The sequence below is a fragment of the Chroicocephalus ridibundus genome, chromosome 1, assembly GCF_963924245.1.
Source record: "Chroicocephalus ridibundus chromosome 1, bChrRid1.1, whole genome shotgun sequence".
In the NCBI taxonomy this organism is placed as follows: domain Eukaryota; kingdom Metazoa; phylum Chordata; class Aves; order Charadriiformes; family Laridae; genus Chroicocephalus; species Chroicocephalus ridibundus.
Window position 1 is genome coordinate 133,084,081 of NC_086284.1, and position 27,398 is coordinate 133,111,478.

General features: G+C 46.4%; 1 protein-coding gene across 4 annotated transcripts; it reads right to left on the minus strand.

Annotated features, from left to right (window-relative positions):
* Positions 1-11,358: 11,358 nt before the first annotated feature.
* On the minus strand, positions 11,359-26,866 carry ING4 (inhibitor of growth family member 4). Of its 4 annotated transcripts, XR_010073437.1 has the most exons (9): positions 26,780-26,866; positions 14,501-14,572; positions 14,131-14,297; positions 13,822-13,936; positions 13,398-13,506; positions 12,914-13,061; positions 12,446-12,507; positions 12,058-12,232; positions 11,360-11,964 (listed from the first exon to the last, which is right to left on the minus strand). XR_010073437.1 is itself a non-coding variant. In XM_063353448.1 (8 exons), exons 1-8 carry the CDS (start codon positions 19,417-19,419, stop codon positions 12,193-12,195), a joined length of 792 nt encoding a protein of 263 aa, XP_063209518.1. In that variant the 5' UTR covers positions 19,420-19,434; the 3' UTR covers positions 11,359-12,192. The 4 variants fall into 4 exon arrangements, 3 of the variants coding, with proteins under 3 accessions (XP_063209518.1, XP_063209511.1, XP_063209498.1); XM_063353448.1 differs by lacking the exon at positions 26,780-26,866 and adding an exon at positions 19,341-19,434 and having other exon boundaries at positions 11,359-12,232; XM_063353441.1 differs by lacking the exon at positions 26,780-26,866 and adding an exon at positions 26,530-26,676 and having other exon boundaries at positions 11,360-12,232.
* Positions 26,867-27,398: the final 532 nt, after the last annotated feature.

Here is a 27,398-nt window from a genome sequence, read left to right on the forward strand (position 1 = left end):
CGCTCCAAGAACCGCAGCCGTAAGCAAAACGCAGGCAGGCACAGCGGCTCCACGGGCCTGCCCCACCACCCCACGGCCTCGGCCCGCCTGCGACAGGACACCCTTGCGGAGCCGCAGGCAAAAGCGGGCAAAGTCTTCGACTGCCGAAGAAGCAGCTTCTCCAGCAAATGCCGGAGGGTATTCCAGCAGCGCCGCTGCGTGCCACGGCTGCAGGGTGCGCTGCGGTGGCAGGGCTGACACTGTCGCCTGCGTGGCCATCAAGGCGAAAGCTGGAATTTCACCCATCAAGGTGAAAGCTCGAATCCCTGCAGCCGTGTGGGATGTTAAAAAGGCATCTGGCAACAGCACGTAGCTCTGCAGGTCCTCGCAGGAGACAAGCTGTAGTCTGCTCTAAGGTGCTTTGTTGGAAGGTAACGCTTCCGAGAGGCCTGAAGCCTGACCATTTAACAACAGCGATGAATTTTAGGGTGTTCCTGCAGCTTCTTAGCCACATGGTGAGCAGGGGACGTTTTTCCAGCTAGCTCTAGCCACTCACATTAAAATAGGCAGCGCTGCTGGGGCTTGCAAATTGTGGCCGATTCCTAGTCTGCCATCGCTTAGGCTTGAAACACGTTGCTTATTAGCTGATTTTAGACACCTCCAGGGCCTTCAGCTCCCCAGCTCTCTTAATCCCCTCTGCTCCCCCATAACATGAGAGCCCAGGCTGATTTCTGTTGTCCTGACTTGAGCGGCTTCCCAGGGGAACTCAGTGCTGACCTCAGAGGCTGATGGAAAGGCATGACCTAGGAAAGCACACGGACATGGCGTGTCACACAGCGTTATTAATGTGTGGCAGGTGCCGGCTACATGGCCTGTGTCTACATGTGCCAGCAAGAGATTTATGGTGTATGGAAACAGGAAACAAGAACGAACGGATCAGAGACCCTGGATGTACACTGAGAACTCAAGCACGAGGCAGAAGATGAAGGAGCTGCCAAAGAAGTCATCCTTGGTTGATGCTTTATGCTACTGCGTATTTGAAAAGAAGGCGGTTAGTGATGTGAGGACAGCTTGGCTACTTAGCACTTCTCATGCACTGTGGCATACCCTGGATTTGGTTCAGGTTGTCAAATTCCTTCAGGGAAGGACCACAAGCGTGTGGAGGAGCCAGCTACTCTGTGGCGTGTACCCAGCAGGGCTGGGAGGCTGCGAGTGCAGAAGAAACTGCTGTGCTGTTCGGTTAGGTTTGTGCCGTGTGGCTATGGGGCTCTCCTGCTGTAAGGTTCTGCAAAAAAAGAAGTCATCTTTGGGAGAGGGGTGAGGACAGGAGGAACGGTAGTTCTGACAGGACACATCGACGTGGAGTCTGCTCCCCACTGTAGCATCGAGCAATTGCAGTGGTCAGCAACGCGCAGCACAGGGGTGATGTTAATTATGGTATTTTCTGATTTCTGAGGGCTAACTTGGCACTTGTAAGGCTGTACCACCGATGATGCAGCACAAGCTGTGTAATTCGTGCACTGAGGCAGATTTGCAGCCTTGTTTTCAGAGCCACCACAAAACGGCGTTTCCGGCAGACGGTGCTGCTGCATGAGCTGGAGCTCGGCGGGCCGATATCCGCAGCTGTAACCCCCAGGCCTACAGCCTGCCTGACCCCAGCAGCTGGGATGCGTAGCAGCAGGATCACAACTCGCTGCTGTTACAAGGAAAGGAGCTGCATTTTCCATCTTGCTAGCCGATCGCCTTGTCGATTCTGAGCTTTGGAAGGGCCTGTCTGGTTTGTGAGGGACCACCCTTCAGCAGACAAGCTCCTCTTCCAAGTCACTCTTGCTGTTGTTTTGAATACCTCATCTTTTTCTCAGCATTTTCCTATCTGCATGTTCCACCACAAACTCCACCACCAGCAGAAATGTCTGAAAACCCCTTGAAAACCCCAGCCAGGACCATGGCTCACAGACCCTTCTTCCTCTGCTGCAAGGGTTATATTGCTGCTTCACAGAATCAGAGAATCACAGAATGGTAGGGGTTGGAAGGGACCTTTGGAGACCATCTAGTCCAACCCCCCTGACAAAGCAGGGTCACCTGGAGCAGGCTGGACAGGAATGCATGCAGGCAGGTTTTGAATATCTCCAGAGACGGAGACTCCACCACCTCTCTGGGCAGCCTGTTCCAGGGCTCTGCCACCCTCAAAGTAAAGAAGTTTTTCCTCATGTTGAGATGAAATTTCCTGTGTTCCAGTTTGTGCCTGTTGCCCCTTGTCCTGTTGCCGGGCACCACTGAAAAGAGTCTGGCCCCATCCTCTTGACATCCGCCCTTTAGATATTTATAAGCATTGATGAGGTCCCCTCTCAGTCTTCTCTTCTCCAGCCTAAACAGACCCAGCTGTCTCAGCCTTTCCTTATAAGAGAGGTGCTCCAGTTCCTTGATCATCTTTGTAGCCCTCCACTGGACTCTCTCCAATAGTTCCTTGTCTTTCTTGAACTGGGAAGCCTAGAACTGGACACAGTACTCCAGATGTGGCCTCACCAAGGGCAGAGTAGAGGGGGAGGATGACCTCCCTTCACCTGCTGGCCACACTCTTTTTAATGCACCCCAGGAGACCATTGGCCTTCTTGGCCACAAGGGCACATTGCTGGCTCATGGCCAACTTGGTGTCCACAGGACTCACCGGTCCTTCTACGCAGACCTGCTTTCCAGCAGGTCAGCCCCTAACCTGTACTGGTGCATGGGGTTATTCCTCCCCAGGTGCAGGACCCTGCACTTGCGCTTGTTGAACTTCATTAGGTTTCTCTCTGCCCTACTCTCCATCCTGTCCAGGTCTCACTGAATGGCGGCACAGCCTTCTGGTGTTATCAGCCACTTTTCCCAGTTTTGTGACACCAGCAAACTTGCTGAGGGTGCACTCTGTCCCCTCATCCAGGTCACTGATGAATGCGTTGAATAAGACTGGCCCCCTGAGGAGCACCGCTAGCTACAGGCCTCCAACTAGACTCTGGGCCGCTGATCACAACCCTCTGAGCTCTGCCGTTCAGACAGTTCTCAAGCCACCTCCCTGTCCACTCGCCTAACCCGCACTTCCTAAGCTTACCTGTGAGGATGTTATGGGATACTGTGTCAAAAGCCTTGCTGAAGCTGAGAAGATGAAGGCTACAAAGATCAGGTGTGAATTCCAGACTTAGTGTCTTGTCAAGCAGGATCCCTAGAAAGCACGTGTCTTAAATAATTTGAAATGTAAGCAGAGATGACAGGAAAACGCTTCAGAAACCACCTGTTACGGGGGAAAAAAAGTGATTTCAGGAAGGAAATCTTGGTAAAAATACCCGAATCTGTTTTCTCATGTGAGCTGGAGTGAAAAAAATCAGAGTACTGCTACAGCCATAATGGTGCTGTTAACTGCAATACGTTTGTATATCAGTATGTTTCTAGAAGATAAATGCTAGGCTCTTTGCTTATGGAGGGGCCTGTGAGCAGTTCTGCTTACGTAGCTGTTAGGGCAGACTAAGGAAGGGGCCAAGAGAGTCCCTGAGACACACCAGGTTATGTATGCCTTCCAGAGCACCAAAGGAAAGGGAAAACTGTGGTGCCTTCTTTTATGAAAACACACACCTAAGAGAAGAGCAACCCTGTGAATGGGTAGAGAAGGTCATCCAAAGCCCATCACAGTTCTACCCTCTCCATTCCAGGGATGACAATGTCCAACAGCAATGGCTCCAGCTCTCCTTGGGGTCCCCTCTCTCTCCTCGCCCACCGGGCTCACTCTTTTGCCAGATCCCAGTTCTCACTGCATATGGTTTTGCTCCAGTCTCAGCAACCAGGAATCATTTGCCAGCTCCCAGGAACTCCGGGCTTGCAGAGGTGCCCTTGCTGCGCGCTGGCTGCAGCTCAGCTCGGGACACTGATGGGTCTCATGCCAGGGCGCAGCATCAAGGAAGAGCACATTTTCTCCTTTCACATGAGTCGTCAGACAGTAAGGAGGAGCCTCCCTGCTAAAACAGCCCTGGCCACCGACAACCCCTGCCCGTTGCACGTCTGGTCTCCCCCAGACAGGTGGCCCCGTCTGTCTGCACAGCACAGGCCCCACCGCTGACCATAAAGCCATGAGTAAAACCAGCTTCAGAGCTGAGCCGCCTGCCCACAAATCAAACATCCTGGTGGGGGAAGCTCAAGGAGAGGTGGAAGATGGGAGCGGTGTTAGTCTGACATGTGGGACAATGAAGCTGCTGACTGAGACAGCAGCCCCTACCCCAGCATAAGAGACGGACTGTAAATGCCCTGAGGAGGGGCAGAAGGCCTTCCAAGCCTTCAATGGAATGCCTCAAACACTCGCAAGGAAATAAATAACGCAGGCCTGGCCTTCAAAGAACCGATAAGGCTTCTGGCGCCTGAAAGTGTGGGAGAACTGTCTTGTGAAGACAGGATAGTTCTGCCACTCGTGTGGTGAGCTTGCTAGTTCTCAGTTCTCGAGGCCATTGTGTCTGACAAGTGACCTTTGCTTCACTATCCCTGAAATGCATATGAAAGCGCACACCCTACATATGCTAATGAAGACTATAGAGATCATGGTAAACATGTATGACTGTGGCACTCCTCTCTCCACCCAAATCATGCTACACGTCACCTGGGAGGGAGAAACCTGAGACAGGGATGTCGTCGGCAAGGGGGTGGACCATGCTAATTCAGCAAACATAAAAGGGGAAAATAAGTGCCCCTAGGGGGAACAAAGAAGAAACAATAGAAGAAGATTGTGCCTGGGAAGATTCTTCCCAAGAAAGAAGACCGTACCTGGGAAGATTTTTCCAAGAAAGAAGGAGATTATGCCTGGGAAGATTCCCTGAAAAAGATGCTGGAACCAGGTGATCTCCTTATCTCTGTCTTTTTCTCTTTTCCTTTCTCTATCTGTTGGTTTCTCTCTTCTCCTAGAGTTAAGTAATGACCTTAAGTACCGCTTGCCATAAGTTGTCCTATACCTGTTGTTAAGCAACACAATGCATACCTCACCATTTGCCATCACTTGTTATATACCTAACCAATTATCGTGGACTTGTTAAGACTTACACTAACCATTTTGGGAAGCTAATAAATGTTTCTATATGGACCGTGAGATTTATCTCCCCTTAGTCCGTGCTGCTGGGAATTTACGAATCTGAAGTCACTTACCCCCCCTCTTTCTTGAGCCTACAGGACGTGCACTTAGATGTCCTCCACTGCTGCAGAAGTGCATCTCAGGAGCATTCCTGGGCTGCTAAGATCAGCTGCCATCTGGTACTAACGGAATAGTGGACAGCCCAGCCAAGAAGGCATCAGAGCCATTGCACAGCAGCCGAGTAAAGGTCCTCTTCCGTTTCAGCTCTAGGTCTTCCACAAAGAAGGAAGAAACTACTCCAAGAGCCCAACACCTTCATCCTGTTAGCGACGGCCCTGTGTGAAGGGGTGCGGGTACCAGCCCACTCAGAGCAGGGCTGAGATCTCCATCTCCACAGACAAAAACATTAGAGAGTGTGCCGATTTAAACCAAAATGATATGAACGGCTTACTTTACTGACAGGTTAAATAATCTTCATTCTGCAGCTGAACTTTATTCCGGTAGGTTTACTGTCACTGGCTGAGAGCTACGCGAATATGCTGGTAAATATAGACTTTACATTAAAATTGGCACTCATTTTAACTTGGTGGATATGTTAATCTATTCACATTTATACAAGCACTGTACAGTTATAACATGCATTAATTCAGATACTTAATTTACATTTTATTTTGTTAGGAAATAGTGAATGAAGCGGGTTTTTTTACTTGTCATTTAGAAAATGGAATATTTAATTGATTGCAAAAGCAGCATTTAAAAATGGATTCTTGAATTAATAATGCAACCTCCAAAAATGGAGTGGATTCATAAAAGCATGCGTGAAGGAACTGCTCTCATCTTTTTAGGCAGCCTGGTTTAGTGCAAGAACACCCTGATCTAACTACAAAGGTAGCCCTAGTGCGAGCAGGGGCTTGGAATACAGAGCTCCGGAGGGTTCTCTTCCCACCTAGATCTTTCTGTAGTAACTAAATGAGTTCTTCCAATGACTGGATCCTTCAGGCTTTCGGAACGAGGAAATCTCACGGTCTCACACTTCTTTTTCTTGCTCGCTGTTGATATATAAAAAAAAGAATTCCAGCCTGGTTTTCAGCTTTGAATGAGCTATTCCTTCGATAGCAGTGACCCAAACCACTGGCATTAAATTGTACCTCTGCAAAACCAGACCGAAGCGGGCAACTTGCTGAGCGATTTTTCACACCAGGCTTTAGGAGTGTAGGTTTGCCTGTTCTTAAGCCTTGGGCAAAAATGTCTTTTTTTAAACTGAGACTTGCATTTCTTTTATGTATTCAGAAGAATAAACATAAATTAGCATAAATTAATCAAGGTGTTTGACTATTTTTATAAATGAAATGCATTTTATTTGATAAAAACAGCTATGTTTCTTCTGATACTGTAACTACTAGGTAACGGAGAAACTTCCTTCCGTTGCCTTTGGAAAGAAAGATAGGACATTTTGCTTCCTCCGATTAGTCTTTAACTCTTTTAATGCCGCAGTCTTCCTTGCCTACTGCTGCTGCTTGAGAGCAGTCAGGGATCGCACTTTCATCACGCTCATGTTGCCACTCACCTTCTAAATGTCTCCACAGTTTATCCTCCTGATTCACGTGGCAGGGAAAAAGTAGAGCCGTGGTTGATTATACAAAGGAAAACAGCTCAGAAACTGTCAAAGCAGCCAAGTCTGCTTCCTGTGGGGCCCTCACTCTAAGCTCGTTCAGAAGTTTGGGTAATCACGCGACGTTAAACGAGCTACCAACGAGCGCTTGGTAAGCCACCAGTGTGCCTTGCCCTGCCCCAGGAGAAATGAAACATCAGCGCTCCCGTTGCCAGCTTGCACAAGGCTGTTCACCGTGGTTGCATCGTGGCCTGGGCTCCACCACCTCAAGGTCCTGCTGTGCTTTGGCTGAAGCTTCACTTAGCCAAGTGAACGACTAGATACTCTTCATATCCCTCCTTTCTGGGACTTGGAGGAGGTGTCACCCATCCCTCTGTAGGTGTCGGAGGGGAGGAATCCTGCTGTCACCTGTAACTACCACTTCCCGACAATGTGTATCTGCATTGTCTGCAGTGAGAAACATCCCAGGAGGACTTGGTCTTATTTTCAGCCAGTATAAGCAAGTGATCTCTTGGGAATGTTTTTCTTCACCGCTGACAACTTGAGATTTCTGGACTGATCTGGCCAGCATTTGCATCGAGCCTTAAGATCTTCACCAACAGAGTGGCTCCAAAGAATGTTTATCAATATGGTGATAGGCGCTTTATATATATAAATATAAATATATATATGAAAACCTTTCACCAGGAGCCACATTGCTGCTTCTTATCCTAGTTTTTCCTCCTGCAGAGCTTCTTGCTACCCAGCATATATCTGACCTGATTTAGGACCGACATCAGCCCTGCTTTGAAAGGGAAGCTGGACCAGATGACCTCCAGGGGTACCCACCAATCAGTGTTTCTAAGATATATATATATATATGTTTATATGCAGTAATTGTCTCATAAGAATTCATCCCCAATAACCTAAGCGAATACCACCGAAACACACTCTACAATTGAGCCTTAAATCCTCTGCTTAAGCCCAGAAGCCTTACACAACTTTTCGGACAGAGAGTAAGAGACTGCCCACCGCACAGCTCGGAGCGTATAGCTGGGGAAATGATACCTCAAGCGCGCTCAATGAAAGGCTGAATGTTGCTGAGCTATGGGGCTAGTTTAATTTCTTGCTATGTTTGCAACAGATGAAGAACGTGGTCCCACTGGAAAGCGATGGTCATGGCTGGGACGGTTTCTGTGCACATCACGCAGAGGACACGGCCGTGGCAGAGCCCAGGGGATGGAGCTTGCTGAGCTCCCTGGCAAGGGGAATGCTTTGCTGAACAACCTCATCAACCAGGCTTGCCCAGCTGCCTAGGAATCACAGAATGGTAGGGGTTGGAAGGGACCTCTGGAGACCATCTAGTCCAACCCCCCTGCCAGAGCAGGGTCACCCAGAGCAGGTTGCACAGGAACGCGTCCAGGCGGGTTTTGAATGTCTCCAGAGATGGAGACTCCACCACCTCCATGGGCAGCCTGTGCCAGTGCTCTGCCACCCTCCAAGTAATGAAGTTTTTCCTCATGTTAAGATGGAATTTCCTGTTTTCCAGTCTGTGCCCGTTGCCCCTTGTCCTGTCGCTGGGCACCACTGAAAAAGATAATGACGCCCACAGTTGGGGCAATCACAGCTGGACAAGATAAACCAGTCACTTGGGTGCATGACCAATTATTATTAATAAATGGGCCTAAAGAGGCTGGCAAAAGTCTTCCCTCTTGTCGTGCTGTACTTACTGCTCCAGCTTCCTGAAACTCAGACTTTTGACTTTACTCATCAACTTGGTTATTTCCAATCCCTCTGAAAGGGCAATTTCTCCAGCTCCATTTTAGAAAGTGTTTATGGTGCACCGACAGCTGTTCCAGGAAATCTGCAAGCTAGGCAGTTCTTTAAAGGAGTTCACGATGACTTTAACTTAGTGTATCCCCTTTTTAAGCACTTCAATTCTACGTGAAGTAAACTTTTTGGATCCTATTACCACTACAGGGATAGAGGTGATCTTTAAAAAAAAAAAAAAAAACTTTAAAAAAATCAAGTAATTTTTGACTGACCTTTTTTTTTTTTTGCTACTTCCAGTCAAACTGGTTTTATTTTGTTGACCTGGATTTCTTGCTTGTTTTAAAGGGAGGCAATTTACTTCTCTGCTGTTTCGGTATTTCACATCTGGACTGCTCTGGCAGCCTTCTTGACATTGTTAAGGAGCAGCGCAGAGCTGGCTCTTTTCCAGCCTCGTAGGCTTTCCCTGGCAGTCCAGAGCCTGACAGACCACAGATGCCTTCGGGTGGCTTTCGCAGGCCGACAAACGCCATTTACTGAAGACTGCTGATCAAAAAAGCCGTCGCCCCAATAGATGCTATTTAAAACCCTCCTTACTGTTTGCCTAGGAAGTACATCATCCCCATATGACACCAGCACCAACACAGAATAAATATTTACAGAACACTTCCCCCTCCTCTCATTACAAACAATTCTGCTATCTGCAGTTGGTAATGGACATGTGCCATGTTCAATTATATCAAAAACAAAAGGCATTCTAAAAAAAGCTGCTTATGTTTCTAGCCGTGTCGCTTACAGGCTTTGTTCCCACTGGCTTCATTTTTGTACTTTGTAATTTCCAGCTTCTATTGATTTGATTATTTCCCTCCTTCGGGGATTAAATATTGCACAGTTACTGCCCTTATTCCCTCTCTTCCAAGGTTAGTTTTTAATGTCCTTTCATTTGCATTTATGCTTGTAAGCCACTTAAAAATTCTCGAGTTTCATCCATATTTTCATATAAATTCCCTCTTCCTCTAAGTCTTGCTTCAAAGCATTCCCTTAGCTGCCACCGACAGCCCCCGAACGCTCCACACTGCTGGCTGACAGAAGCAGTGGGCAATGACAGGACCAGGGTGGGTAAGTGGAATTCCCGCCTGGCACTCCCTCCCGTTTTCTGGCACTGAATTGGAACCCGGCCTAGGTGTTTCTCAGGTGTTTTGCATTAAAAGTCATAAGGATGTTTCAATTCTGTGTCCCAAGCAGCACAATGGTAACCCTTTGGCCTGAAAAGGGCCCAATTCTGGTCTACCTCCCCCTCTCGGCATCGTACATCGACTGCAGAAGACCTGACACTTGTGTTTCCTAAACCAGAGCTGCCCTGAAGAGAGTTGTTCCTGGGCGGTAAGCAGCACTTAGGCAAGGGGCCCCCTTCTTTCCCAGTTTGGTGTGCAGCACACCCCTGCCCACTCACACCGCTTTCACATTACACCACCTGCATTTATAAACTACTCATTAACCTTCAGCAGCAGCGGCTCCATTACAGGGCCACCACTTCAACCACCTCTCTGGCCCACAGTTCCTAGAAAGCTTGCTGCTATGCCCCATCCCATCAAAACCAAACGACTCAGAGGAGTGCTGGCATCCTTTGTCACCCTTGCACTTTGCCCAAAGCCCGTTTTCAAGTTCAGAGCACATCCTCCCTTTGTTCTGCCAGTGGAGCACCCAGCTGGTATCTGGATAAACCCCAGCTGAAGAAATTTGTTCTCCTGCGACAGCCTTCTCACCCACTGGATGACGGCACAGCTCCTGTTACAAAGACTGTAGCACACACAGAAGCGACACCTTCCAGGATTTCCTTCCTCTCTGTTTAAAGCGGGAAGCCCCAGGAAAATGGCTGAAGACAATATGGGGACTGAGATCCAGACTGTGGCAGTGGCACCACAAACCGTGTGAGCCATAGTCTGGATAATAACTTACCTCTGTTTTTTTCCTGTGACAAATAGGAACCCGAGCACCCTTTCTCGAAGCAAAAGCAAAGACTGACTCAATGCTAACTCACAGAAGACTTAACGTCAGCTTCTGAGCTGACGGCTTTGACAAAGTCCCGTACAATTACAAGGCGAGAGTAGCATCGCTCTCCACCTACACAGTCCTCTGAATGGTTTTAATGATGAACCCCTAGAAGAGCTTTGGCTTCATGACTACAAGAACAAAAATGCTCCATTGATCCTCGCGCAAGTTATCTCTGTGAGGAAAACATTTAATCTTTCAGGTGATAAGCTTAAACCCTCCTGAATAGCAGAGAATAAGCAGGAAGAGACTCAAGCTCATCCATCTCCAGGCCGTGCCAATGGAACAGATAAAGGGCAGCTTCAGTATGTACCATCTCCTCACAGGCACCTGCAGACACTACAAAGAGAAATGTGTCTTCAGTCCTTGTTTTGGAGCCTAACATTATCTTAGCAACAGCAGATGGAGTTTCTGGCAACAAGGTGATCCAAGGTGAAAGTGACCCACCAGGGAGCAAGTTATCAGTTATCTGTAAAACCTACCCACATTCTTGGATGCCCGTGGTTTGTCCTGACGGCTTATTTTCTCAGCTGCGCTGCCCAACAGCCACAGTGAAGGCTGGCCTTCTATAACCTCCACCGCTCCTCATTTAAGAGAAGACAACTGATGAAGTAAATGATCCAAAAAAAAAAAAAAAAAGGTGAATAAATCTCCGCTGTCTTGTGAGGGCATGACTGACTAGAAATCTTAGTAACCTTTTGCAAGTACATTAGGTACTTTTTTCAAGCCTGACTTAGTCAGAATGTCACTTATTAACACTGTTCAGGATTGTTACACAAAAAAGCTGTACCACATTCTTCATTTAGAATAAAAGCAGAGCTGAGAGAGAAAGAATAACTAAAGAGACCAATTGCTGCAGTTTACTTTGGAGGTGACAGCAAGGCAAACAGAGTATTTGTTTCAATGAGCTTTATTTAATTCCATATTATACAAGTGGGAACTGAATCCCCAAACTTCCCATCATCAACATAATGGAGAAGCACCACTGCACAAAAGGAAGGCAGAATTTTGGAGCCGGAAGACGGGCTAGATCAAGCCATTTCTCCCCATATGGTCAGAAATTCTTCCTCCTTCACACAATGCGCTTCCCAGACCAGCAGGTTTACCCCAGGAATAAGAGGGACAGTGCTAGCTCTAAACACTCCCTCCTCCTCTCCCCAACAAAGGAGGCTGCTCAATGCCAGTAGTGGAATGGTTAAAGATAGGGAGTACATTAGGTTTTCAGTCTCTCAACCAGCCCACTAGATTAAGAAGTGGCCTGGTTACTCCCTCTCTCCTGAAAAAGATCCAGGAAAATCAAAGACCTAAAATGCCAAAGACTTACCTCCTTTCCTTCCCCCATCCCATAGCCTTGTTCTCTAAGCAGAGAGTAGGCAATGAGCTCTGAGGAGGCTGAAGGAAAGCCAAGGAAAATCAGGGGCTACCTGAATCCCTGGGAATCTGGTGGCTACCCTGGTGCCCTCATTCATGCCCTTTGAGGTTCAGAGACCTGTTTGGAATAGTACACAGAGAGGGCCTCTCTTAGGGATTCGGAAGCAACCAGGGATACAGAACACACAGAAACCGCCGTGAGGGTACACACCATTCCAGGGATGGCCCAAACCACAAACAGGGCAAGACTGCCCCCCAGCCAAGGCCCCAGGGGCTGGGGGAGCTGGGACGAGGCCCTGGCAGGGGGAAGAGAGCTCCTGCAGCAGTACTGAGGGCTCACGGGATTTTACTTCTTCTTCCTCTCCTGGGAACAGCGAGGGCAGAACCTGGCAGAAAGGGAAGTAAAAAGCCAGCATTTATGGCATGACATGAACCTTGAACATACAGCCCAAAGGACCTTTTCCAAGGTTCCAGACAAAGCCTTAATTCCAATTTTCCTTTTCAAGAGGTCTTCTAAGTGTGCATATACAGTGCTTCTGCTACCCAGGACATCCCTTTTCCAAAGACTAATGGGCCCTCCAGGTTGCTTGTTCACTCACCATTTTCCTCTTGGTTTTGTTGTCAGACCCACACAGGCAAAATGAAACCATTCAATGGAACACTGTTGGGATGGAGAGCAGTCAGTTAAAGAGCAGTTTTCGTTTGAAATCATTGCTTCTGGGCTACTGAAGCTTCCCAACAGTCGATTGCAAATTCCCAAATCCCTAGCAGCGATCAGGGAACGAAGACTCACACCCAACCTATACATTGCTAGCAAGGAGAACTCCCCTCCTCCCTTGCTAACTGTGGGGGCAAGAAAACAACTTGTGATTTTAAGGAAAACCCCGAAGAAAGAAGCACTTAACAGGTCCTAGCAAGCCACCCCTCTGCCCTTACAAACTACCTGAGATAAGCCCTCTTCTCATCACTGCTTGCTGTATCAGGCCCCACCCAAGCAGGACAAGACTTTCTGTGCAAGGCTCTCCCCACTCCCTTCTCCCCTACTTCCATCAAGCGCAGGCTCTTACATCTGGGTTGTCACAGCCAATCATCTCCCCATAGGAGACCTGGTGGCAGAGGCAGTAAGTAGGCTCATTGGGGTCCACGGGCATATCCAATACATCCGAAGGGTGCACATTTCCAAAGGTGACTGAAGGCATCCCATACTCTGTGCTACTGTAGGACAGGAATAAAGTAGGTCAACAAAATAACTGGCTTAGAGTCCCTTCATGTCTCCCAAGACAATGCCCTTGTTTGCCAGACACAGCCACTTCCTTTTTTTTTTTAAGCACATATACCAACCGTTACTGAAGTGACTTGCTTTCCCCATCATGCTAGACTCTCCTGAAAAAATTAAAAGGCCTCCTTCCTCTTGCTTCCCAAGGAGGGACAGGGGACACACCATCAGGTCTGGATGAGTTATCAGATCCTTCACAGGGAAGTCTGTCTAGGCCTCCCTTGGTCTGATTTTTAGTGCTGCTCCTTATTCCCACAAGTCTTTTAAACACTTACGTGCGGACAAGCTTCAGTTTCTTTTGGGCAGTTTTTGGCGCTTCCTCATCAGAGTTCTTCCCTTTAGAGCGAGCACGGGCAGCTTTCTTTTCTTTTTGGGCTCGGCCCTCTGGTAAGAAGAGAAAAAGGTGTTGCATCTGCCACCTCATCAAAACAGACACCTGACAGTAACAAGCTCTCCAGCACTAAAATACTTTGGAGTGTATGTTGGCTTTAGGCCATGCACCCCCATCTTAATTTTATCTAGCGGCCTTGAATATGCTCACACAAGAAGAGCCCAGGTCACCATCTTTTTACCTGTCCTTCAGATTCCAGCGTAACAGTCTTTGATCTGTACCACTCCAGTGCCTGCCTTCATCCCCACCACTTCCATAGTCACTTGGCTGCCTCCTGTATCAATCTGCAGCCCAGTGGTGGTACTCACTCTTCTTGCCCTTGCTGGAAGAACTGTCATAGTCACTCGACTCTATCTGCTTCTCCTTCAGGTCTGCCTCAAAGCGAGCGAGGTCTGTGTCCAGCCGCCGGATGTGCTTATCAACCTGCAAAGATGACAGTGAACAGGAGTTACCAAAGAAGAGAGCCCAAGAGGGCAAAGAGAAGAGGGCACAGGGCTTGCACTAAGAGCTGAGAAGCAAGAGTGGTTAGGACCCAAAAAGAGAGACCAGGGCCTTCCAGGCTTGGGGGCTTTAGTACGGCCTTTCATGTGATAAGCACTAGACACTTCCCTTCATACCATCTCGTAGGTCTGCATAGCCAGCTGAACTTTGTCGTCCCCAAACTCCTTGCATTTCCCATAGGCCTCCTGGATTTGCTTGAGAAGACCCAGTTTTTCCTCCGAAGACAAAGTCCGTGCATTGCTGATATACTCCGTGGCCAACTTATCGATCTCTGACTTGAGGTCTGAAACAAGTTTACCATTAAATACATAAATACACACATACACACACACTACAGTGCCCTCCATTAAGAAAGACTGAAGGATCAGAGCATCCGTAGGCTTACTTCCCTGCCCCGAGATCCCCGTGATAAAGGCAAAGGAAAGAAAAGCTGGTCAAGCTGCATACTTCCTGTCTTGTCAATGAAACCATCCCTAATATTCTTACCTTCCGTTCTCTGATCCAGATCTCGCATAAGCTGGAAGTTTCTTTGCAATTCAAATGGGAGGTTCTCAATACCTGCAGGGAAAGGAGGATACATGGAGAAGTCAGGTTCCTGTCCACAATGCCAAGGCAGGAACAAAGCTAACTGGTAACAACACATACACCACTCCAGCAACTCCCAATGCCCTTTCCTGGTGCACATCGGCATGCTTCCATTTGTTGTCAACTCCAAAGGAGACAGACTATAGAAATATCATATATTTAATGCAGGAGCATAGTTCTATAATACATACTAATTAACAGGAAACTGCTGCCACGCAAGAAAGGCCTACGTCACGAAAGCAGAACACCAACATTTGTAGTGAAGTCAGTTGTTATAATACAATGCATCCAAGAACTACATTCGAAAAAAATAGTACAACAGCTGGTAAATAATGCCATTTAGTTATTTCTACACAAGGATGTCAAAATTAAAGTTGATCTCACTAATGCACTAAAAAATGACTGCATCAATTTTACATATTGGGGACCGGAGACACTTTGTGCAGAGCCAAAGAGCAAGTTTGAGACAAGACGGGGAGCAGTGAACAGCAGTCCTAACCCCCTGCCACGTGTTCCTTCTTCTGCCTTCTGCACCATAATCTCAGTGTAGTCTGTCCTACACCTGAAATGATGCTATACATTGTGAATAATAAATGTATGCAGGGCTCTGAATGAGCAATGTGAAGTTGATAGTCAATTAATTTTCAATGCACTATGCTACTCACCCCCTAAGGCATCACCAGATGCTCAACTGACAAAGCTGGTAAAAAAAAATATCTCATTTTTCCATGCCTGTCTAATCAAACTGAGATCTAGTGCCACTGTATTAACCTGACGTCCAAGCTTGATTGTTGTCACCTTTATACCTAATAAAAAAAGATAAATCTCTCTTGCAGTTTTTTTTTTTTAAAAAAAAAAAAAAAAAAAAAAAAGGTGTGGGGAAAAGCTCTTCAGAAACACAACATAAGCATGCCTCCTTCCGGAACCCGCTCTCCAACACAGAGATAGTGTAAGTGGAATCAAAAATCATCAAAATTGCCTAATACATTAATCCCGGCAGCAGTCTCTATTTTCACTGCCACATGTTCCTACAGCAGAGACATTTCCCTGAAAAGCAATCAGCCGGCGGGGAAGGTCTGTATGCAAGGGGCAGGTTTTAACAAGTACTACACACGGACCATGAAATTAATTCCTATAAGAACCGTGGGCCTCACTGTGCTCAGAAGTTGTTTCTTGAACTTATTTTTTCACACAAACAGAATATGAAAGTTACATAAAGAATGTTTATAAGTAATCAAGCTACTGCTTCAATAAATTTCTGTTGCCATTTCTATTTTAAATATCCGAGAAATGCTCCTGTCCTTAGGTACTCAGATACATAATCACACAGCACATACACATTGCCCCCTTGCATTCAAGCACAGTTAAAAGTGCAAAATTAAATTCTCAAAAAATTAGTAGGCAGAAAAATTAAGGCTGTCTGCACGTTCCTAAATTTGATACTTCCATGTTTGTCCGGCATGACAGACTTCACACAAGGTTCAAGCAGCTGACTACCAGATTACATCCCTACGGCTCAAAAAAGCATATCAGAAGACAACGGGGACACAATGCTGAAAATTATCATTGCTGACAAAGGGAACTTATGTCAGGGACGGAATCTGGCTTGTAAATCTCAAGACCATGCCTTTTTTCCTTCCTGCCATCGCCAGCCTCATCAACTCCAAACCTTTCAATTTGTACAGCAAATGAAACATGGGTCACACTGCAGCACGCTACTTTTCATTTCTCTCCAAAGCATCCCCTGCAGAAGACAAGACAGGTATCCTCTAGAGGAAAAGCGTATCTGTTCTTGCACTGCACACAATGTGTCAAATTTACACCGAGTTTATTAATCCTGGAAGATCATGACTTCTACATTCTTGACTTTGTAGTTTTAACAAAAAGAATAATGTATTTTCTTTTTCCCTTCCAAAAAGGGAAGTCGGTAAAGGCACAAGTTCCACTGGATACAGTCAGTTTTTTCTCAGCAGGGCTAGAAACCTTTAGATAGAGTGACCACCTGAGCTAGTACAAAAAACAGTAGGATGCTATTCTCCAGGCAGAACAACCCCACACGAGGTTGCGGCCACGTTTCACAGTGATGTTCTCGCAGCAGGAGAAACTCAGGAAAGAGTCTGCTTCTCCTACAGAACCTGACAGGGACCGTGCTCTAGTTTTTACAGCCGTTACTGTAGAAATCTACCACCACCACTAACGCCAGCGCACACCCTTGTCTGGAAAGCCTCTGTCTTCCCTTTGCCTCTACGTGCCTGGCCTCATCTTTTCAGCCCCTGCCATCCATCCTTCGGAGACGCTGCTTCCCAGCGCCTCCTCCCCTCGCTGCCAGCCCCGTGGCCAGGACAGTGCCTCCCCTGCCTCGTTTGCTGCCTCCATGCAGTGTCGAGAGAGACATCATCCAGCTCTGTCTCTGGCCTAGCAGACGCTCAGCACAGACCCAATTGATGGATCACTTACCAGTCAAGTACCCACGAGCAATGATCTTCCAGAGGCTCATTAGCTGGGCAGGTTTCCACAAGGTCTGGGGAGACAAACCCCTGCCATTTGAATTCCTTCCCTGCTAAAACTGGCAAAATGACTTCGTAAAACCCCAGCAAAATCTTTCACTCTGCAAATCTATTATTGGACCACTGTTCCGCAATTGCTTCGACAATAAATGGGGAGAAAAGGAAACAATTGACAGTACAGTGACTTTATAATCAGAACTGTTATTAAGATGCTTTATCTTTGCAATCAAAAGTGGAAAGAAGCTGCGTACGCCACTACAAATTATCATCCAGCAAGAGTTTGGCAAGAACAAAAAGCATAACAAGATGAAGCTGCAGCTACGCAAATTTTAACTGAGCAACAAACTGTACGGTATGTAGTTTAACCTAACTATGGGGAAGTCTTCTACTGTCTGCAGCTTAACTCAAAAGCTCCTGCGTACCCTTAAAAAAGCCCCGATGCTCTTCATCACAGACTATCACAGGGATCAGAACACTCACTGAAATTGCTTGGTCTGTGCTGCGCTGGCTATCAACATCACCCTAACAGTTCCATAAAAACAAGCCTAACATTTAAGTTTCCATTTCCTCATTCCTACTAACACAACACACTTTCCCTCAGACTATCTAAAAACATTCATGTTATGTATGTAATTTTGTTTCCTCCTGAATTTCTCCTTTTTCCTTTACAATTTGTTTGCTCTTCCTTGCTGCGCCTGAACTTGTCATGACTAAATACACGACTAAATACTACCCAAATAATTCTGATTCTGAGATGGATCATAGTAAGGAAAACACAGCCTACAGGCATCCTTGATCACTAGAGAAGGGGGCAGTGAAGGGCAGTGGTGGTGTTGCCAGATAGGCAACAATCTGACAGAAAAATAAAGAAAAGCATCTTTCAACACAAATGGCATAGCAGCAAGAGAGGAAGAGGAGGATGGGGAAGATGTACAGCAAAGACAGTGCTAGCAAGGACAGCAGCTTGGCCCGAAGCATGGGCTGGCATTAGCACAATTACGTCCATACCTGCACAGATCCGCACAGAGCCACGCGCAGCCTCACTGTGCCCCACTCGTTCCTGCTGCAGTACGATTACCCTGTACAGCATCAGCACCAGCTGCCCATTGAATTTTTCTCACCCCTTCCTCTTCTTACCTTGTTTTCATTTCTTATCACAAGTTAAAAGTCACTCTACCTACCTTTGTCTTTCCTTTCCTCACTTCTTATCCATTCATTACCCTCATTCTTTCATCTGTTTTATTCTCCTCTTTCCTTGCCATTCCTTCCCCCATTCATTCTTCTGCAGACTTCCATAACCATGCAGTCTTGTCCCTTAAGAACCATGCACTCCCACTCTCCAAGTCAGAATCCACCACCACCCTCCTTCCCTTCCAATTATTTTATTTATGTCTTTTTAGAAACCCATGTGGCGTATCAAGCGTAGGCAACTGATATTCAGCTACTTAACTCCGATGTTAACTCTGACATACACACACAGAGAGCAAGCCTACACAACCCACTAACTTTCACTATGCTTCATTCTCCCATAGCACGTCTTTTAACTGTGCCAAACGATGGGTTTGTACTGTCACAGTGTCCAAATTCCGCAAGAGAGACCCACTGCACCAAGCACTATACAAATACATGGTGCCTTTCCCATCTGTTCACCTACCACATTCAGATGCATGCTTAAATTTATTAAAAAATGTGAAAATACATCTCGAAACACAACCACAGTTGTTTTATTGAATAGTACAGATTTCAGCAAACACTTCAAACACCACATTGCTGAAGGTAATTAAACCCATCCTGCTTGTGCCAGGGATTGCCCCAATGAGAGGGTAAATTCTTTGCCCCCTGAGACAGGAAACTGATTGGGATCTTGCGGGGGAAGCACACAGGACTTTTCGGTACTCTGATTCTCATGATTTTGTAGCATTTGAAGGATACTGCAGGACAACTGACTTACAGCAATCTTCAGGAGCTTCCTTGCTTCCTCATTAGGGGGAAGGATGTCTTGTATATCCCTGCATCCCTCCTTTTAGAGGGTATAACCCTTTCAAAGCGCTGTTTCTACTGTCCTGTGTTCTAAGCAAATTGTTAATCTTACTACATCATTTATTGAAATTGGAGCATGACCATAATATATACCTTTCTCTCTGTTCATATATGGCTCAGTCCCATTGCAATATATGCAGCCTAAACTGTAACGTTATCCTCACAACACCTCTGTAAGGGATAGTACTACCTACATTTTTCACAAACTGGGTACTGGGGTGCGCAGTAGACTGACTTGCCCACGGACACCCAGGAATTCTGCAGCCATGTCATATAACCCGAGCTCTGGGCCAGTGCACTGCAGACTAGTCCACGCAGGCGCGTCTACTTCAGGCACTGTCCAAAGAAACAGGCATCAGTCAGCAACAACAGTCAACGTAAAAGCCACAGAAACCTAATACTCCCCCCCAAAGAGTGGACCCTTTTCTGGGGGAGGGAGGGCTCTTTTTCTTATTACATTAGTTCACTACTACGGCATCCACAGCCAAGATAGTAGGCAATGTTGTTAAGTTTCAGAAAAGAGGATCTTTATTGCTATGTTAAAGATCAACCTTGATTTCAGAAGCTTGGAGGACTTGGAAGACTGACACATCAAATGAAATTTGCACCACTCCAGGCATTCCCAGCCTGTCATGGATCTCCAAGGACAGGGACCACCACCAAAGAGATCACAGGGCCATTTGCCAAAATGGTCACATCAGATTCGCTGTTGGGCAAGTGAAGTAATGCAGAGAAAATGCAGCATCCTTTGTCTTGTAAAGGCATCTTGTGTCAGCTCTGTTGAAAATACCAGTCAAAACCAAAATCAATTCTAAATAAACTGGTCATTAACAATAATAAATGTATTAGCTTAGTGTGGGCCGTGCCAGTAGCTTTCACACAGAAACAAATGATGCCTATGAATCACCAAATCCTCTTCCCTGCATGTGATCTTTTGTAATTTTCCACAGATCGTGTGTGCTGCATCACAGATGCTAATCCAGAGTCTCAGTAAGGTGAAAGGCATCTTTCATTACACTAAACCGATGTTGAATATAGAAACAATTTATTAAGAGATTTGCATATCTGAAGTATGATGTGAGAAACTTCAGAGACAAGAACGGGAAGGTATGGCTACATGCTACACTGGGGAGGGGATAAGAGTAATGATGAAAGGTAAAGTGAGAGATAAAAGAACTACTGGAGAATCTGGAACGCAGCCAGGACTGGGAAGGAATCAATGACTAGCCTACAGCAAGTTCTGACATCACACCCATGCCCTCTAAGAGTATTAAGATGACAATACACATTATACCCTCATTTGATGAAGCTATCCAGACAAACGGAGCTATTCTGAAAGAATAATCCTATTTTACTGGGTTAGCTAATGTTATCAAGGAATGAAAGGACATTCCCGTGTCAGCTGTAGGAGAAAGACGATGACTTTCAAAAGGCTGTATGCTGCTTCTGTTGCTCTGTGCTTATGCTGGCATAAGTTTTCTAGTATTGACAAGCCCTGAACCCGTGTAACTCTATGTGTCTATTGACACATGCAAATAGAAGGAGCAAAGGAAACTTGGTGCCTCCCTAATCAATATAAGAAGAGGGGAAAACCCCAAAGAAAATGACTACACAGTACTGTGTTAACTTACCAGCTGAGGACTCCTCATCTAAGTCTGCTGTCTCCATCATCCTCTTCGCTGAGGCAGATATTTCCTAGTGTCTGCTCCTGGAACACGTCCTGACTGGTGGTCTCCAAGACAATGGAATGAATACCAAGCAGCCATCTGAGTAGACAGGCCAGCAACATCTTTCTACCTCTTGAGCTCACCAAGATTACTAGCCCACTGCTGCTGACTCTCCTAAGCATTTACATCCAATTTAGACCAAATGGTGGCCAAATCTAGTTCCTCAAAGGTTTGTGGTGGGAGAAGATGGAAACATTTTTTTATTGTTTTGTTACCATTCCTTACCAATGTTTTATACTGACATTTATTCAGCAGCAGACCAGTTCAACCATAAGGAAATTTAAACTTCCTTCCAGTGTGGCACACACTTCCCAACTGGAACAACATGTGCTCCCCATTCAGTAAGGCAAATAAAGCAACAGCCTCATCAGCCTAGGCAGGAATATACGTGGTGGACAGTGATGGCCGGAACCATCAGAGAAGGTGCCGTTTGCTCGCTTCAGAAAGCATGTCCACAAACACGACCCTTCCATTCACCTCTGCTACTTGAGCAACTGGGCAGACACATCCTCAGCAGCAGAGAATAGGTAGGTGAGCACAGAGATCACCTCGTAATAAATTCCGGCACCAGAGAGCTGAGGAGAGGTATGTGCCTTGGTTCCGTTGCCATAGAAGATAAAACTTGTGTGTTGTCACCAAGTACACCTACTTAGTAAACGGGGAAGCACTGAGGGTAGAAAATACATCTCGTTGTACAGCAGTTCCCTCTACTACGAAGATAATCCCTAAACTCACGGCACATTCTCATACAAACAGAGACTTACAGAAAACTATTTGGGACTGTTTTCTAAATGTATGTACTTCAGGGATGTCTAGTATAAAGAAGCTTTGTGATCCTCTCGAAAATTGCAAACATGAAGAAAACTCAGCATTTGCATCTCATCTTCTGGAAAATCTGTATTAGTCACCCTTTCTTTCTCCCCCTCAAAGCCTTCACTTCTTCTACAGTATTTCTAACCCAGTACGAGAGCAAATACTGAGCCAAGCACAGTAACTCAAGTTTGAGCAAGCATTAACTCCTCTAATGCATCTTCATGCAAATTCAATCCTCTCATCACAAAACACGATTTTTTTCTTCCGTCTAATTCTTCCTCCATTCCTTTCTACATCTCTAACTCCGTTGCACCCATAGTTTCTCCCCTACTAAAGTTGCACTGCTTTCTTGGTGTGAGGGAAAGCACTTCAGCTTCTTGCTTTCTCCCCTCAGAAGCAGGCACAAAATGGCTTAGAGACCAGAAGGAGGATAATGTTTGAATAAATTGAAGAGAACTGAGAAAGAACCGTGCTCAAAATAAAACACTTGGGAAGAGAAACGGAAGAAGAACCATTCTTCTTCTTCTTCCCCTTCCCTGAATCCCTTGGCTCAGCATAGTCATCGAAGGGGCAGCTTCAGTGGGATGAAGGAAGGAGGGTGATCAGAGTTAACAAGATAAGGAGTTCCTCTGTCAGGATGTTCAGCAGAGAAGGAACGTGCGTATTTTTGTGCTGCAAAAACACCTGCTAGGAGTTTTAACACATTTCAGACAGATACGCTTTGCAATTAACAACTCAGAGCAAAGACAAGGGCATGTCTTTTCCTAGGTCTAAACCCAGTCTCAAATTACAGCAAGTTCTTGAAAGCTACTGAAATACCAGACCTAGTAAAAGGCGTCTGGCAGTTTCTTAAGAGAACTGTTGTTAACTTGGCTATTCCACAAAAATCTTCTGGAAAAGAACTTTAGATGTCCAAAGTACAGGACTAAAAATTCATAAGTTGAAACAAAGGAGGCTGTATGCACAGCTTTGTCAGACCGCTTGTGCATTTTAATGTATAGTTTCTAATTACCTAACCACATGAGATTTTCATACAAGGTGTTTCTCATTCCCAGTGACTGAGCAGTGATTCAACGTTTTTATTCTCTTTGCATACATACAAAGAGAATAAAATAAAATTCATACTCTCTGAGTCACACACACACGACCCAAACCTCAACCTGAAAATTGCTTTTTCAAGGCGTTCATTATTGTGACATGTGAATGCTTTGCCACAATGCTGCTGTGGAGTGGCCCACTTCCCTTACCAATAAAATGAAGGACAAGAGATTTACTGAGGCAAAGAGATTAAAGCCAAGAAGGCCAGCTAATTACAAACACACCTCTTGAAATGTCTAAACATGCTACGTGGCCTGACTCTTTGGAATTATCTGTTCAAAACAGACTTCAGCTGCAGCTACACGCATTCTGCACATCTGCTTTTCTCTGGCTACAAATTGTCACTCATAATTTGAGGGAAGCACAATCTATGCAAGGAGAACCTGTGAAAAGCATGACCCCCAAAACAAACACAAACATCAAACTCACTTTGCCAGAGTGGTATTCAATTGCCTCAAACATAAGGCCACCTTTTTTCTTCCTACAATCTTCACTTAATTCATTATACACCTTCCTTTCTTCAAGGATTTGAAGAGGTCCTACAAACAACTGCCCTCTTTCATCACACACTCCTCATTCATTCCCTGAGCAGATCCAGCCAGTAAACCATATGAAAGAGAATCTCTGTTGGAGGAGAAAAAAAAAAATCAACTGAAAACTGTGTCTGCATTAGCACTATAATACTGAAAGAATTCCATTCCAAGAAGCAAAGGTAAATATTAGACATTTTTATGAGAGCTGACCAAAGGTTCTGGACTATTTATTTGTATCAATTTTCAGGAAGTTTTGGAACATTAACTGAACCAAATGATTTTAAAATACTGAAATAATGTAAAAAAAATAATAAAAAGAGAAAGAAGGAGGAGGGGAAAAACTGAGTGCTGGCAGGCAGGCATGAAAAGAAATAGAATAGCTGATCTGAGATAATTTCAAAAAACTAAATGAGAGTGAAAATACAGGTTAAGTGTTAAAACAAACTTGCCTGACGGGACCTTTTTTGGTAAGAACATACATTTCATCAATTAATCTAAATTTTTTGTAGTGATTAAACTACAATTTGCATCAAGTACTCGATTCAGTATCAGAAAGTATCTGGCATAACAAGTTAGAATATGAAAAAAACCCCAAACATAAGATATATTAAAAGTACTTCAAATGGCTACGTAAGGCTTTAGAATGCATTATAGAGAACTATCAGCAGTGGCTGCACCCCTCATGCAAATCCCACACAAAGCAGTTCTTGACCCAACGGAAGAAAAGTTTGTCAGTTGGAAGTGAGATACAGACTGGAAGAACGAGAACGGAAGGAACGGACCACTGGGACAGCAAGAGACAGCCCGACTGCAAACAGATACTTTCCATCAAGTCTTACAGAGGGTAGTACATTTAGGAACAGGCAATATAAGTGATGGATAAAGGATGCTGGACCATATTTCTAAGAAACAGGAAGACTGTATCATTTCAATACCACGGCAGATAGTTACCTGAATACGAGCTCCCAGCTGAAAGGCAAAGGCAAACAGGCATAAGGGCATACCCAACAGAAGAACAATAACCTGCCTTCTTTAGGTAGTACTATGAAGAAGACCCGTTACTAAAGGACCGAATGCAGAGAGTCAGAAGTTCAAGTAGGATGTCAAAAGATTAGAGCAGGCTTGGAGAAGAACAAGATGACAAATTAGAAAACTGAAAAATATATTATCACAGGCTATTTTCTTTTCTTTTTTTTTTTCCCCTAAGTTACCAGAAAGAAGGTTGAGATTTAGTCATTTACAATCTACATAGAGAAAAAGCTTTTAATAAGGGGACACTTCAACATGTCAGATAAAAGGTGTTATAAGTGCACTGACTAAATATTGGAACTGTGACAATTAACTACAGACAAAAGTCACAAAACCATGACAGGAAATCCTATCAGCAAACTAACTTACTGAAGACTGAGACAGATGCTTTTTGACTGGAAGTATTACAATTCATGTGGTGCGCTTTTCTGAAAGGAACTCTAGATTAAGCAACAGCAACTGTCTTGCAATTAGCTAGCAAAGGGAAAAAATGTTGCATATACTATAAAGGACACCAGACAAAATTGAAAAAGGCCTTAAGAGCGCTGGGAGCATGCAAAAATGGCTAAACTATCACAGCGAAGATTGCTTTGTTCTTCCTAGCATCTCTGTAGCCAGATTTTTTTTTTTGTACTTTTACATTGTGCAGATTACTGGTTTTTGTTTTGTTTTTTAGCAAGACACCTTAAAAATGACAGGCTACACCACCATAGTAACATCCACCTTCAACAGGATGAGAATCTCTAATTCAATTGCAGGACCACAGATCTCAGCTGAGAGAGAAAGTAAGAGTTTGTAATTTTCTCTGCACGCCTGTACTAGCGGTGAATACAGGAGTTTCCAGGGGGTTCATCGATTTCAGCTGACAGTGGGAGACAGAAGTGTCTCGCTTTGGTGGGAGCACTGTCTAGCCCCTAAGCTCACCCACAGCTTGCTTTCTCTATGATTTGGTATCTACCATACATACCTCTCCACACTCAGTGCTGCCTCTTTCCGATCGCTGCCTACCATCCGCAAATCCCAGTCTTTCACTCCTTTATCTTCACACTGCAGCTCTTACTCCCAGTAGGAAACCCCTGCATCCTCCCCAGGGGCTTACTCGTTGTCCATCTCTTACATAGCCCGTGTCCTCCCAACTCCTGGACATCTTTGCTGAGAAGCCTCAGCCAACTGCAGTCTTCCATAATGGAATGAGAAAAGCAGAAGAACATACATCTTCGCTCAGCATTCCTTGCTCCTCTCTAACAATCTGCCCCCTCATCCAACTCTTCTTCCTGGCTTTTGCATTCTCCTTCCTCAGAGCTCCTAGATCCTTTCCTGCCCACTTCCAGTTTCTTTTCAGCTTTCACTGAAATGTATTACAGTTCTTGAACGTTCTTAATTTAATTAGGTTTCCTAATGACGAGAGAAGCACTGCAGACATAAGGAATGAGACCCTTTGTCTCCATATCAACGTATTATTAGCTCCATGCTGCTGGAGGAACCTTAGTGTAGCAAAACTTCTGAAGAACCAAGCTCCAATGTTTCCAAGCACATGCAAAGAGCAAGAGGTTTATCTCGACCAGGTATAGTGAAGTAAACAGACACGTTATTAGTACAACCGCGCTTTAAACACACTACCCCATCACCACACCCCCCTGTTTTTAGTATTAACACCAGATCAGAAAAAAAACGTGGAAAGAACTTTCATCAAAGGTTACTTCAAAAACAATTCCTCCAATTAGCCTACTTAACTATTTTAAGAACAGAGGGGGAGAAAACACGCATTGGAAGTCTTATCCCCCAAAAAGGGCAGAGTTTGACAACGTTATAAGCACCTTAAAGCAGGACGGTATGGTACGAGGACTCCGATAACGCCACCAACTCCGTTAGTACTTACGGAGCGCTTCTGCCACCAGAGAAACGGGACCGCGCTCCTACAGCGAAGGAAGCCGTGGAAACTACCTCCCTACAGATACAAAACTTATCCTCGCCTTCGCTTCACCAGCCCTTGCAGTTCAACCCAGCAAAGCCACCCACAGCCAAGCCGCCGCTCCCGAAAGGCGGCCGGAGCGACGCCGGGCTCCTTCCACCGGGGACAAACCCGGTGCCTGCCGCCGGTGCCGGCGCGGCGCCCACAGACAGCAGCGGGGCCGGCCTCCCGCGGCGGCCGCAGTTCCCGGAGGCGAAGGGGCAGCCCGTACCGACGCTCGGGGCCGTCCGCCGGAGCCGCCGTTTCCAAGCCGGGTCCTCTCCGCGGCGGACGGGGCCCTTACGCCCGGGCCGGGGACAGCCGAGAGGCTCCGAGCAGGCCGCGGGCGCCCCGGCGACCGGTCAGCCCCCAGGGCAGAGCTCGACCCCCCGCGGGGCCCCGCCCCCAGCCGCGCTCCCTCCGTGCCCCCGCCAGGGGGGCCGCCAGCCGCGGCCCTCGGCCCCGCCCCCGTCGGCCCTTACTGTCCAGGTAGTGCTCCAGGTACATCCCCGCCGCCATCTTGGGCCCCGCACACACGGGCGCTTCCGGCGGCAGCCAGACGCCGGCACCCCCCCTCCCTCCCTCCCCTACCCGGAAGCAGCGCTGACGGGCTGCGGAACCCGCTTCCGCCCGCCTTCCCGGGCGCTTCCGCTCCGCTCCTGCCGCCATTTTGGGACTAGGGAGGCCTCATCTTCGCCCGGCCGGGTATCTGCCGCCCGCCCGCCCGCCGCCTCAGGGCCCCGGCAGCCCCAGTCCCCGCCGGGGCTGAGGGAGGGAGGGTACTCTGCGGGATCAACACGGGCCCCTCCGCAGGGAGACGGGGGGAGCAGGCCCGGGGCTGCCTTAGTCTGACTCCCCTGAGCTGCGGGAGGGTAAATACCTGCTGCTGCTTCGTCCCCGCGCCAGAAGAACCAGGTGTCGTGTTTTGGAGGCTACGGAGGGCTCTCTTGGCTTCAGATAATTTTCAGCAGCCTGGCTGGGTAATCCGGGCTGTTTGTTACAGCACTGAATCTTCCTAGTCATCATACAGTTCCCCAGCGACGAGCAGCTGCTGCTATGTTATAAACAGAGACTGTCTTTGCTGTAAAATGATTGTGGTAC

What these genes read in the sequence shown, in the direction of transcription:
- ING4 (XM_063353448.1), bottom strand. Translation starts at nt 19,419, where the DNA reads ATGACATGGCTGCAGAATTCCTGGGTGTCCGTGGGCAAGTCAGTCTAC. An exon ending in CTATGCAGACCTACGAGATG is followed by an intron (nt 13,937 to 14,130) that starts GTATGAAGGGAA and finishes TCATCTTTGCAG; the next exon opens with GTTGATAAGCACATCCGGCG. An exon ending in ACAAAACCAAGAGGAAAATG is followed by an intron (nt 12,233 to 12,445) that starts GTGAGTGAACAA and finishes CCTTTCTGCCAG; the next exon opens with GTTCTGCCCTCGCTGTTCCC.